The sequence below is a fragment of the Capricornis sumatraensis genome, chromosome 12, assembly GCF_032405125.1.
Source record: "Capricornis sumatraensis isolate serow.1 chromosome 12, serow.2, whole genome shotgun sequence".
Lineage (NCBI taxonomy): Eukaryota > Metazoa > Chordata > Mammalia > Artiodactyla > Bovidae > Capricornis > Capricornis sumatraensis.
Window position 1 is genome coordinate 45,276,571 of NC_091080.1, and position 13,813 is coordinate 45,290,383.

The window sequence follows — 13,813 nt, forward strand, 5'->3', positions numbered from 1 at the left end:
GACTGAATCCTGGAGTTCTCATTTTAGAAGATGGAAAGAGGCAGAAAAATCTAGCAAAAGAGATGGAGAAGCAGCCAGGGGAAAAGGAATAAAGCATTTCAAGGAGAGTGATCAATTCTGTCAGTATTGTTGAGAATCCAAGTAAAAAAGAATTGCCACTGAACTTGGCAAAGTCACTGTTACTGACAGCATTGATGAATTCTCACAGAGTGCTCAGGATGAGTGTCTGGAGTTGGGTAGAGAGGTTGGAGGTGAGGAAGCAAAGACGATGAACTGAGATGGCTCTTTTCATGAGTTTTATTCAAGAAGGGAGAGAAATGGTGTGGCAACCAGAGCGGGTGTGAGTGAAACAGGAATGTTGGAGATGGGACATAAAAAACATTATATGAAGCACTTCCAGTGGCCTGCTGGGTGTCGCCACTTGTCTTGTGAGGGCCTTGCAAATTGAGCTTGTCTGGAATTTCTCTTTCCCTAGCTCTCACCACCTGTGATCATCTCCTGTGATCCTAATATCTGTTCCTTAGAACTAGGCTTTTTCTAGCTTATCAGGCTTCAAACGTGACCCTTCAGTGTCTTCCCATTGCTCCTAAGATGAACCCAAGGTCCCACAGTGGCTTCCACGACCACCCTTGTGTGGCCTGACCCTCGGTCATCCTTCTCTTGCAGCCTGCACTCTGGTCTTCCCTTCCTCCCACCGCCACTCAGCTGGCTCTCCCTCGTATCCATAGGCTATAGATTTTTGACCTTTCTGTCTGCTTACCACTCCGACCCCCATACAGGAAAACAATGTTCTGCTTTTCCTTGAACTCATAGCTCAGCTCCAAGATCTAACAAGCAGGGCCACAGTCCCTGACCACACAGGTCGGGGCTGGGCACATGACTGATGTGAGATCTAAGAGCCAGTTCTGGGCCTTTGGGGGAACGTCCGGGAAGAGCAGTGTGCTTTCCTGGGTGTGCCGAGATGAACACTCAGAGCTGCAAAGGGTGAGCCTGCCTGAGGAGGGGCTGCTGCTGAAGCTCCCACAGGAGACTTGTGACTCCACCTCTTCAGGTAAGTGGTTCATAAATCCATCTTCCACCCCCATCCTGCACCCCCGTTTCCTTGTTACATGAAACTCTAACCAGTGTTAGCTTATCTGTTTCAGGTCTCAGATTAAAAGTCATTCTATCAAGGAGTTTAACTGTTTTTCCAGTCAGCACCCCATTCTCATCCTTTATAGAACTTGGTAGAATCTGTGACAGAATGTTCCTTGCCCCACCAGACCAAAGCTCAGTGGGGACACGGAGCTCACTGGCCCCCTTGTCCACTGTTACACTGGCACCTGCCAGCCTGGAAGGTCCTAACTGGGCCAGGCATGGTACATTCATTACATTTTTCAACCCACTGAATTTTTTTTAAGTAACTCCTAACGAATAGGTGCTACCATTTCCATTTGGCAGATGAGAATGCTGAGGCCTTAATGATGGACTTTTCTTTCCATGTCCCATTTCCCTCCCCAGGCCTTGCTGACTGCACCTGGGATGTACCCCTTCCCCTCCATTCTCCACCATGCCCCCACCTCCTCACCTTCATCTCCAGCCAAACTCCGGGAAAGTACCTGATGCTTCAATGCCTTTGTTCATACCACATCATTAATCTACTGAGAGCCTAAACGCAACCCCTATGGGTCCTGAACAAGCTCACCTGCCATCTTCATCATAACCTTTCTCTCTCAACCCTTTCCTATCCACCTGTGATCATCAGCACTTACACCTCTGTCACCAGACAAAGGCTTTCTGAGGAAGGACCTGCATGTCAGGTTTTTCTGCACCCCAGGCGCAGGGTACCTGGTGTGTAATAGGCATTCATTCCACATACTTTTTCCCTGGAAGTGTGCAAAGACTTAGTAATAATTACAATTTCTAACAGCTTTATCAGTAATGTATGCAGATTTTGAAAAGTGCCTCAGATGGTTCTTTGGATTCAGTTTAAATTGTTTTAATTTTATCCTATCCATGACACTGTCTCAGGAGTTGGTTATAGCTGGGCTGGCCCATGAGCCTGTGGAGTAGGAAATTCTCCTGGAAACTGAGGGCATGAACCAAGGGAGGGGCTACAAACACATTTTATCTTGTGTTTAAAACAGCTATTTACTGAACAGTTGCTCTCTACCAGGCCCTCCTCTAGGCCCCTTTCCCTGGCTCTTCCCAGTGTTGTGAGGTGGGTATGTGATTAGGACACCCTTATACAATGAACTCACATTCCCAGGCTGACAGGTTTTTCTTATTAAAATTATTTTGGTATTTAGTATTAAATTTGCTTTTTGTATGTATGTGTTAGTTCCTCAGTCGTGTCTGACTCTTTATGATCCCATAGACTATAGCCCACCAGGCTTCTCCATGGAATTCTCCAGACAAGAATAGTGGAGTGAGTTGCCATTCCTTTCTCCAGGGGATCTTCCCAACTGAGGGATGGAACCCAGGTCTCCTGCATTGCAGGCAGATTGTTTACCATCTAAGCCACCAGGGATAGGTTTTAGCTTATTCCTCCTAGGAATTACAGGGGGGGTAGGAATCAATAACTGTCCTCATAGAATAGTTGCCTAGCTATGTATGTATGTGAAGTCGCTCAGTCGTGTCCGACTCTGCGACCCCATGGACTGTAGCCTACCAGGCCTCTTAGTCCGTAGAATTTTCCAAGCAAGAGTACTGGAGTGGGTTGCCATTTCCTTCTCCAGGGGATCTTCCCAACCCAGGGATCCAACCCCAGTCTCCCGCACTGCAGGTAGACGCTTTACCGTCTGAGCCACCAGGAAGCCTCAGTTGCCTAGCTAGTTCTGATTAATCCTAGCAGAATAAACACTTCCTTCAAGGTGGTTCCATTACAGATTCCAAGAAACTACAGAAATTTTTTAGAACAACTTGTTTAAGCAATGGTGCTTCCCCAGTGGCTCAGCGGTAAAAGAACCCACTTGCCAGTGCAGGAGACCCTGGTTTGATCCCTGGGTCAAGAAGACCCCCTGGAAAAGGAAATGGCAACCCACTCCAGTATTCTTGCTGGGAAATTCCACGGACAGAGGAGCCTGGAGAGCTACAGTCCATGGGGTCACAAAGAGTCGGACACGACTGAGCAACTAAACAATCTAAGCAATAAAGTACACACAAGGACACACAGACCTCACTGGCTGCTCTGATACTAAAACCAGAAGCCATGACCGTATTATTTAAAAGAGGCATTTGGTTTGTACAAAGACAACCAGGTCCACATGCTCCAGATGACGTCCCTTGGCAGAGTCTTCACAGACAACGGCTTCACTGCCAGAAAGGACTGGTGGAGCTGGGTGGACGCCAGCCTGAAGGGAGCTGAAGACAACAGCACTATTTCTGGAAACATGTTTCCAGTCATCCATTGTTGGCTTCCTCCCTTCACAGCCCACACTGCGAGCTGTTATTTAAAGCAGGCCTCCATTTCAGCTGAAGTGAAGATTTAGCCACTGCCTGCACCTCAGTGCTGAAGATGAAATGAGATCAGGCACCACTCAGCACTAACATTATAACTGCTTGGTCACACTGAAACTAAGTTTGGAATTTGCGATAGAACAGAAACAGGCTGAGTTCAGCTCTATTTAAGAGTAACAGAGTTTACCTAACAGTTTTAACTGCTTTCTTTCCCCTTCACAGCTACCCCTACAGGCACAAACACAGAGTTGATATCTGAAACATTACCTCACCCAGTGACCACTATGAGCATGAAAATATAAGTATAAACTCAGCACTGACTCCCTACTGAGGTAAGGACTGAAGATGCTAAGCTCCTGTGCTTGCTTGCTTTAGTCACTCAGCTGTGTCCAACTCTGTATGACCCCATGGACCCCCCTGCCAGGCTCCTCTGTCCATGGGATTCTTCAGGCAAGAACACTAGAGCGGGTGGCCAATTCCTTCTCCAGGGGATCTTGGAATCCAACATGTATCTCCTGCATTGGCAGGCAGATTCTTTACCGTCTGAGCCACTGAAGAAGCCCTGCCAAGGTCCTAAACCCTGTGAGAAAACTGAAAAGATGTCACAGGCAATGAGCATTCTCTACTTCACCCCACAATGGGAAACCACAAGAGCATGAGGCAGTCAGGACACTGAAGGCCAAGCACGGTGCTGTCAGGGACCATGAGACAGCTCAGTTACTACCTCAAAGCCATACTTGGACAGCCAGAGGTAAATAAGGACTAAGTACAAGTCTTTTGAGTCTTAGCATTATATTCAATGTTAAATTCACCAAGTATTGTTTAACTGTACTTTTGGTGGAAGATCACAACCTTTAAAGGAAAAATTCCATGTTGGAACACACAGGTAGCCAACAGATACATGGAACGGTGATCAACAGCACTAATCGGAAATACAAATCAAAACCACAGAGATTAACAACTCACCTGTCAGCATGGTTACCATCAAAAAGTCAAGAGATAAGTGTTGGCAAGTGTGAAGAAAAGCTATCTGCACCCACCTGTTCACTACAGCATTATTTATTGATACAATATCCATGGTATGGAAATAACTAAGTGTCCATGGGTGGGTGGACAGATAAAAAATTGTGCAACAGATACACATACATTCATTTTTTGTCTAATAGCCAAAAAATGAAGTCTTGCCATTAGCAACAACATGGATGGCTTATGCTGAGTGAAATTAGAGAAATACCACATGCTCTCACTTGTATGTAGAGTCTGAAAGAGAAAATCCAACAAGACCCAACTCATAAATACAGAGAGCAGATTGGTCATCAATGGTGAGGGGTGGGCAGGAAGCGTAAAGGGGGTCAACATATTATAACTAGACTTGTCATCAGTTTGTAGTGTATACAAATAAATTATGCTGTATACCTAAAACTAATATATTGTTATATATACCAATTTTACCTAAAAAAAAAAAAAAATCCATGTTGAAACAAAGCAAATAAGCCACTTTATTTTCAGCCAGTGGGAGAGTAACCTGGAATAATTACAGGAAAACCCCACTGGAGGAGTTCATACCATTATGAAAAGTTGGCTTGGGAAGTCCTGTACTGACTTCCTGTCTTCATCTACAGAGTACATTGTTTCTTCTCCACAAACAAATAGGATGGTAATTAATCATGGTTCCTCTTCTCTAATATATCAGGTTTAAGTTAATTTTATGACTTTACGGAGCTCAAGCCTAGCTGGTCTGAATGAATAAAGCACTGAGGGGTTTGGGGCAAAACTCAGTGGAGAAGAGGCCCTAGGTCTGGGTTCCAGGCCCACAACTGTCACCTACGTGCTGGCTGACTGACCCCAATCCTACAAGTGTTAGGTTTCCAAGGCTGCTTTTGTCTGTACAAGATCAAATTACTACAATCTTACTTTGCTAGTAATATGTATTTTTTAATTTGGGGATACACAGTTTCCAAGTTTTCTATGCAACAGAATGAAGGTAATAGGCCTTAATCACATACTGCACACTGAGACTGGAACTGTTCTGTGGACGAGACAGCGCCCGTTCTGTTTATGTTTTATAAAGTCCTACTTTATGGCTAACTTTATTATTAGTCTTCACAGTCCTGTAGGCTGTCACTTGTATTTTACAAATTTTAAACAAAAACAAATTCAGGTAACTTGTCCAAGGTGCTCCTAGCATAACCAGGATTTAAATGTTCAGCCCACCTGGTTTTAACCACTCTGTATACTGCCTCAAATCAGACATGAGTCAGTCCCAGCACTGAAGAGAGTGAACACCCCTGCTTACTCAGCTTGACCTCATCCCAGACCCTCTCCCATGCTCTCAAGTTTCCTCTTTCATTCTCCCTGCATTTTCAGATCTTCAAGGTAAATCTATCCTTATCCTAAGTTCTAACCCTTGTTCCTCTATACTACTTCCTGCCCTCAAAATGCTCTGTTTTCCCCATTTTTAAAGCGTAAACGTCCTCACTGTGGCAGCTTTTCTCTAACTTATCACACCCTGTTTCAGGCAGGCCACTCTCTTCAAACACAGACAGCTTCTTCAACTTGCCTCAGCTCAGACTGTTCCAAAACACTACAGCTGTACCCCCTCATTCCCACAGGTCCTCTTCCCAACTCCATACAAGCTTCTAGGTGACAAACCCGTTCCATTTAAGATAATATGGCTTTCTTGTTCTGCCCCATTTGGGCCAAAACATAGCAACTCCATTATTTAGCATAAACAAGCAATACTATATTAAACCCCAAACCCAGGCCCCATTAACTTTCACACTCATAATGATTGCAACATATATTTAACAATACAGTTTTACATAGAATGCTAAGAGCACTTTTCATATTTTACAGAACTTGAAACATATGGAGTTTCTATTAATATACCATAGCAAAGCCAAATCTAATTCCTAAATAGATGCATTACAATTTGTTTATAGAGTTTAAAGGCTTAATGGCAATAGGAGGGGAGGAAGAAGTGAAAGTTTATTTTACATAACTGACTGGAAAATAAATTCAAGAAAAAGCAAGTACAATTTAATACGGTCTCATGCGCCCTGAAGAAGGTGGTGCCCGATTTGGAGGGGTAATCGCTATGTCCAGATAGTCTCCTATTTGGAACTTCTGCGACTGCAGGGTCATGGAGTCATCAGTCCCCTTTCTCCCAGACATGGTGCTGCCAATCTCCTTTACTCTGCAGGAAAGGAGATCAACTGTTACAGGGTGGCTGAGCAATGACACTGTGTGTCCCCTAAAAAGTGAATGTGGGGCTGGATTTGCTCCATGATCTTAGAACACAATAAAAATGTGATACATAATAATCTAAACTAGATAGTAAAATAATATGGATTATTCCTAGCAGCTAAAACATACTGAAATCCAAGAGATTATAAGGAATTAAAAATGAAAAGTTACCTACCGATAGCCAGGCCTTTTAAGATCCGTAAAAACAATTGCAAAATTGAAGTGTGTGCCTTTTTTTCTGGCTTCTGGGTAGACTTCTTTTACTAAACTAGTCAATTCTTTCAAGGTTGCATCCATCCTGAATTTTTTTAAGGAAAAAAAAAAGACAATCAGCAATAATGTAACAAGGATACTGACATATAATGAATTAGTTACGTGTATCTCAATTGCAACTTTGTTAGAAACTGTCAAGGTCTCACAACTGACTTAATTTTAAAGCACCTAATAATACTGCTGCTGCTGCTCCTGCTGCTAAGTCGCTTCAGTCGTGTCCGACCCTGTGCAACCCCACAGACAGCCTCCTATCAGGCTCCCCCGTCCCTGGAATTCTCCAGGCAAGAACACTGGAGTGGGTTGCCATTTCCTTTTCCAATGCATAAAAGTGAAAAGTGTAAGTGAAGTCGCTCAGTCGTCCGACTCTTAGCAACCCCATGGACTGCAGCCTACCAGGATCCTCCGTCCATGGGATTGCCCCCAAATACTATTTCCCCTTATCAGCCTCAGTGTTTGAAATTTTCATGAATGAAGGTAGACTAGACTGGTAGTGTGCTAAAGGGACTTCAAAATTACCCCCACTACCTTTGCTGCTATGCAACATTTCACTGACCTAGTGATTTATCCACTTAAGGATAACTAGTCCAAATTAATCCAAATTCTCAAATTAACTGTTTTTCATTATTTCAGAGGCATACTTTTCTACATTTTAGCATCTCTGAAATTGGAGTGCATCTTAGAATCAATGTGTCAGGAAAGCATTTTCATAAAGATTGTGCATTGTTTTCCTTTCTAAGACTGAATGTTCTGATGATTTCTGCAATAGATGGAAAAGCCAACGAAGCACATGGAATTTTCAAGGCTAAGCATAGGCTCCTTTCACAATATATATTCCTGCCCTGCCAATTTCTATTTGAACTGAGAACTTTATATAGACCTTGAGCCAATATGACACAATCTGGAAAACTCTTCTTAAAAATATTAGCATCAGGTATTAGGAGCAAAAGTTTTTGAACTGTCTTCTTCCCTGACACCTGGGAGCATGAAATGGAGTAAAAGGAACTTGTCAGCAGCACTGTCTAAGGATGCTCTACAGTGACCCGGGATGCAAGGCACCCGTGAAGAGCCCTAAGGCATTAAGCAGGGGGTCAAACACCCAAGAAGTCATCTAGTTTTAACTCAGTTCCCAATTTACACCATCTCCACTACATCACATTGAGGTAACAAACCATGGCTTCAGCTGCACTGAGAGCAAAAAGGCCACAATGATCACATCACCTTTCCTCCTCTACTGCTGCTGAATCCTTCTCAATACACCCAAAACAACTCTACAGTGTCCCCCAAACATGCCCTTCTTCTCATATGACCATCACCCTCTTAGATGCCCAGGTCACAAACCTAAGAGTGGTAAAGTTCTTCCCATTGCTGGCCTGTTGTTTCTACCTCCTAAAGACAGATCAAGTAGGACTTCCCTGGTGGTCCCGTGGCTGACTCCAGGATTCCACTGCAGGGGGCACAGGTTTCCATCCCTGCTTGGGGAACTAAGATCCTGCAAGTTTTGAAGTGCAGCCAAAAGACAGATCAATCTATTTTTTTCTCCATTCCCACCATCAGGCTATACTTAACCTCTCATTATTCAAATCTCTGCAAGAGTTCCTGGTGACTGTAAGGGTCAGTTTTATATGTCAATTTAGGAAACTACAGCTCCTAATTATTCAATCAAACAAACACTAAGGTAGGTGTTTTTGAGACAGGATCAAAAATCTATAATCAGTTGACTTTAAAGTGACTATCCAAGATGATGTGAGTAAACTTCATTCAATCAATCAGTGGGCCTCATTCAATCAGGTTGAAAAGGCTTCATACTGGACCAAAGACTTCCCTGAAGAAATTCCAAAAGCTTATGATGGAGAGTTCCAGCCTGCACCACAGACCTAGGCAATCCCCACAACTATGTGAAGCCATTTCTTGCTCTGTCTCCTATTGGTCTGTTTTTCTCACTGAACCCTATTTCAGTAATTGAGATAATTCTCTTCCAGTAACCTGTTTAGTGACCACCCAATCACAAGATCTATCACTCCTGGGATGGGGTGTTCCCCCAGCTCCACACAGTCCCTTGGACTTACGCCAATTCAACTAGCTTCTGCTGGGCTCCTCACTCCTCTTTCCTGGACTTATCTCAAGGCCACCTACTCTGGCCCCTCAATCTATTTCTACAAATTGAGAATCCCCAATCTTCCCTCATTGCTGCTTCTGGAATGACAGCAGGGCTCCGTTCTGTCCCTCACCAACATCCAGTCTGTCTTTGTCCACCATTTTGAGGTGTAAGATAAGGTGGTCTTGTTTGGTTGCAGTTTATGGACAGGACAATTGAGGACGGGATTTAATTTTTTGTAATTTTTTTTTCCTTGATTGAGAGTAGAGAGTGTGGCACAATCTCACCCTCCATTTATTCCATCTGCTTTCTTTTGGAGATTGAGTTTACTCTAGAGAGGGGATGTAACCCTCTTTATACTCTTCAGTCAAAGCAAGTATCTGGCAAGTAGGAACTCTAAATTTATTGGAGGAAATATAGACTAATCTGAACAGAAGTGTTCATCAATCTGTTAATAAAAGTTCTTCTCTATAAGTTAAATCGACCTTCCTGAGCTGTTTTCCTGGAATAATACTGAACTGAAATCATACTACATAAACTTAGCTGACCATAAATCATACTATAATCCCACTGTGTTCACCAGCAGACAAGTGGACAGACAAGATGTAACAAAGCCTTCCAATGAAACGTTATTCAGTCAGTCATAAAAAACAATCACGTTTTTTCATATCCTTAATCATCAATAAACCTTGATTATAAGTGAAACAGGCCAGACACAAGACAAATACCATATGAGAGCATTTATATGAAGTACTTAAAAGAGACAGATTCACATACATAGTGGCGACCAGGGGAAATGAAGAATTCCCATTATTATTACCTACTGGGTACAGACCTGTTGTAGGGAATTTAAAAGTTTTGAAAATAGATAGTAGTAATGGTTGCACGGAAATGTACCCTGAAACAATTAAAATGACAAATGTCACATATTTTACATTAGGCATATTTTAAATAATTATACACCTTTTACTGCTACTATAAAGCCACTGTAACGTCAAACCAAGGAACTGCATACGGCTTGCTGTACGTAACGGCCCTAGTTAGACGTGGGTAGTGAAGGTACACAAACATTCAGGGGGAGACCCTCAGTAAACACATCAAAAGCTTCTCCATTAAGCACATCAAAATCCACCCGGTTTCGTTGTTTTGAAGAGCGTTTTAGCACCCGCGCTCTATGAGGACGACGAGTATCACCCAACAGCACCACTCCCCTCCCCAAATTATTCTAGCGCCACCCTCTACCAAGAGCCCCTTGGGAGCCGCTGCGGTACTGGACGCCCGACGTGTCACTTCCGTACCCAGCAGCCACAACAGTGACAGCAGTCCTGGGTCAATTCTTTACAACCAAGAAGTTTCAACGTGAGCGGTCAAAGTGCCACAAGACGAGTTAACACCATTTCCTCACCGAACCTCGACCTCCCTCGAGCTGCCTCCAGAGGCCCCGAGCCGAGGAGAGCCCGAAGGCGGCAGGCGGGCCCCCGGCCCCCTGACTCACCAAGTGTAGATCTGCAGCTCGCTGGACGGCACGTTTCCGCGGGAGAACTCGTCCATGCGGTGGTGGCGGCCGTTGTTGGTGGTGAAGACGCGCAGGAGCAGCGGGCAGGTCTGGGGGCGGGACAGGGGGGAGTCAGGAGGCTGCACGCGCGGTCCCGACCCTTCCCTCCGGCCCCGCACCGCCGCCCCACCTCCCCAGGGACCCCTGCATCTCTCCGGACCCTCACCTTCTCCCGATCGATGGGCTTCTCCGGCTCCTTCTTAATTTCCTCCTGAGTAACGCGCGACTCCACCGCCATCTTCCTTCTCCGGCCCGCAAGACGCTCGCTCTGACCTCCGACCCCGGCAGCGAGCATGAGAACCAAGCCTCTCGCGAGGATACGCTCGAGGTTTTATATATGACCAGCTCGAGGGCGGGGTGTCTCCCGGCGCAGGCGCACTAGCTATGCTAGGCGCTAGCCCGTTAGGCGCGCCTGCGCGTTGCCTCCTGGGAAGGGGCGGGCACTGGCGTCGCGAGTGGGGCGCTGAAGGAGGGGCTCGCGCCGCAGAGGGACGGCCTGAGGGACGCGGAAGCGGTACTGCAGAAGCTAAGAGTGAACGCGCGCTCTGAATTGCAGTGGGCGGCCCTCAGGGCGGAGGCCGGGGCGCTGTTGTGTGAACTACAATCGCTAACCGGAAAAGGCGGGTAGACCTGATTAGATTAAAATGAGGAAAAACAAAATTTAAGAGAGAAGCCTACTGGGAGGAGACGACTGAGAGGCGTGTGGTGGCCGGAAAGCTGGTATCCAAAGCGTCCATGGACTCCTGGAGAAAAGCACGGTGGGAAGTGGGGGAAAGAGTTGGAAAGGTGCTTTAAAACGAAGAAGTCCAGGAGTCCGGTCAACACCGAAGGCTCTGGAGCGCAGGGCTAACCCGGACCCGCTAAAACCACAGGGACTGGCTTTTCAGGAAGAAAAATTATGAGCATCCTAGACAGTATATTTAAAAAACAGAGACATTCCTTTGCCAACAAAGGTCAGTTTAGTCAAAGCTATGGTCTTTCCAGTAGTCATGTATGGATGTGAGAGTTGGACTTTAAAGAAAGTTGAACCCTGAAGAATTTATGCTTTTGAACTGTGGTGTTGGAGAAGACTCTTGAGAGTCTCTTGGACTGCACGGAGATCCAACCAGTCTGTCCTAAAGGAAATCAGTCCTGTATATTCATTAGAAGGACTGATGCTGAAGCGGAAGCTCCAATACTTTGGCCACCTGATGCGAAGAACTGACTCACTTTAAAAGACCCTGATGCTGGGAAAGATTGAAGGTGGGAGGAGAAGGGGAAAACAGGATGAGATGGTTGGATGGCATCACCGACAAATGGATATGAGTTTGAGCAAGTTGCAGGAGTTGGTGAAGGACAGGGAAGCCTGGCGTGCCGCAGTTCCTGCGGTCGCAAAGAGTCGGACACCACTGGGCGACTGAGCTGAACTGAATACTTCAGACGGACTACACGCACTGGCTTGACAGGAGACGCGTGACCTGTGTTGTGGGTAGACGGGATTCTCTGAGGCTGGCGCCCTGGGCAGAGGGTCGCATGGTAACAGTGAAGGTGCCTGTACTTCAGATGTAACAGTTCCGTTCTATGGTGTGTACTCTAGAAAAAAGCTGGCTCACGAACATCCTCAGACGTTACAGGAATAATCCTGGCTGGTTTTTCATGAGAACGAAAGTCTGAAACCACCCAAGTGTCCAAGGCTCGAATACTTCACTGAGTTGTAGTAGGCCAGGCAGCAACAGAACTCCCAAAAGCAGTAGATGTCACTGCAACCAAAAGGAACACACTGTTGGGTTGGGCCAAAAGTTCATTAGGTATTTTCTGTAAGGTGGCTCTAGTAGCACTTAGTTGTCTTTACTTCCTTTGAAACAGTTTTGTTAGATTATGTTGTCATATCAGCATGTTTTTTAAAACAAAAAAACTTAAAAATGGTGAATTTTTGTGTAGCCATTTAAAAACTATTAACATGCTCCATTAATATAACCAAGCTTGGTTATTCTCAGCTAATGTCTCCATCTCTGGATCTCTGTCAACTTCAACTGGTCTACCTAAAGCTGGAAGGAAAACATTTTCAGTGTATTATGCTTTCCTGGTGGCTCAGATGGTAAAGCATCTGTCTACAATGCAGGAGACCCGGGTTTGAGCCCTGGGTTGGGAAGATTCCCTGGAGAAGGAAGTGGCAATCCACTCCAGAGCTATTGCCTAGAAAATCCCATGGACAGAGGACCCTGGTAGTCTACAGTCTATGGGGTCACAAAGAGTTGGACACGACTGAGCGACTTCACTTTCACTTTATTTCAAGAAAGGTAAAAATGCAAATAAAATACACACACAAAAAAAGATTTGTGCAGTGTATGGAGAAGGTGTTGTAACTGATCAAACATGTCAAAAGATGTTTTCAGGATTTCCCTGGTGGTCCAGCAGTAAAGACTACACTCTCCCAGTGCAGAGGATGTGGGTTCAGTCCTGGCCAGAGAACTAAGGTCCCACTTGCCACATAATATGGCCAGGAAAAAAAATCTTTTTTTTTTTTTTGATTTTTAAAAAGAACTGGTTTGCAAAGTTTCTTGCAGGAGATTTCTCGCTGTACAATGCTCCATGGTCAGGTAGACCAGTTGACATTGGTAGAGATGGAGACATTAACTGAGAACAATCAAGCTTGGTTATGTTAACTGCTTTGATGTTCAGGTTCCCCATAAGTTAAGTGACAAAAACCTTGGCCGAATGTGGAACAGAAGAGATCTTGTGGCACAGAAGATGAGCCACCACCAACCACACCAAAGGCCAGTCTTCATCCAGAGGTGATATGTATATGGTGGGATTGGAAGGGAGTCCTCTATTATGAGCTCTTTCCTTGGAAAACCAACCAATTAGTGCCAACAAGTACTGATCCCAATCAGACCAGTTGAAAGCAGCACTGGATGAAAAGCATCAGAATTAGTCAACAGAAAATGCACACTCTTCCGTCAGCAAATGCATACTCTTCCATCAGCATAATGCAAAACTGAGTGTTTCTTTGATGACCAGGCAAAAACTGTTACAGCTTGGCTGGAGGGTCTGATTTATCAGCTGTATTCACCAGATATTGCACCTACAGATTTATATTTATTTTGGTCTTTGCAAAATTCTCTTAATGGAGAAAATTTCGACTTCCTGAAAGATTGTAAAAGGCACCTGGAATAGTTCTTTGCTTAAAAAGATAAAATGTTATGGGAAGATGGAATTATGAAGTT

At 44.8% G+C, this 13,813-nt stretch overlaps 1 protein-coding gene across 1 annotated transcript; it reads right to left on the bottom strand.

Moving 5' to 3' along the window:
- Positions 1-4,361: 4,361 nt before the first annotated feature.
- SAP18 (Sin3A associated protein 18) lies at positions 4,362-10,902 on the bottom strand. Its single transcript, XM_068984459.1, has 4 exons — positions 10,774-10,902; positions 10,548-10,657; positions 6,860-6,982; positions 4,362-6,634 (listed from the first exon to the last, which is right to left on the bottom strand). The coding sequence occupies exons 1-4, from the start codon at positions 10,900-10,902 to the stop codon at positions 6,478-6,480; spliced, it is 519 nt and encodes a 172-aa protein (XP_068840560.1). The 3' UTR covers positions 4,362-6,477.
- Positions 10,903-13,813: the final 2,911 nt, after the last annotated feature.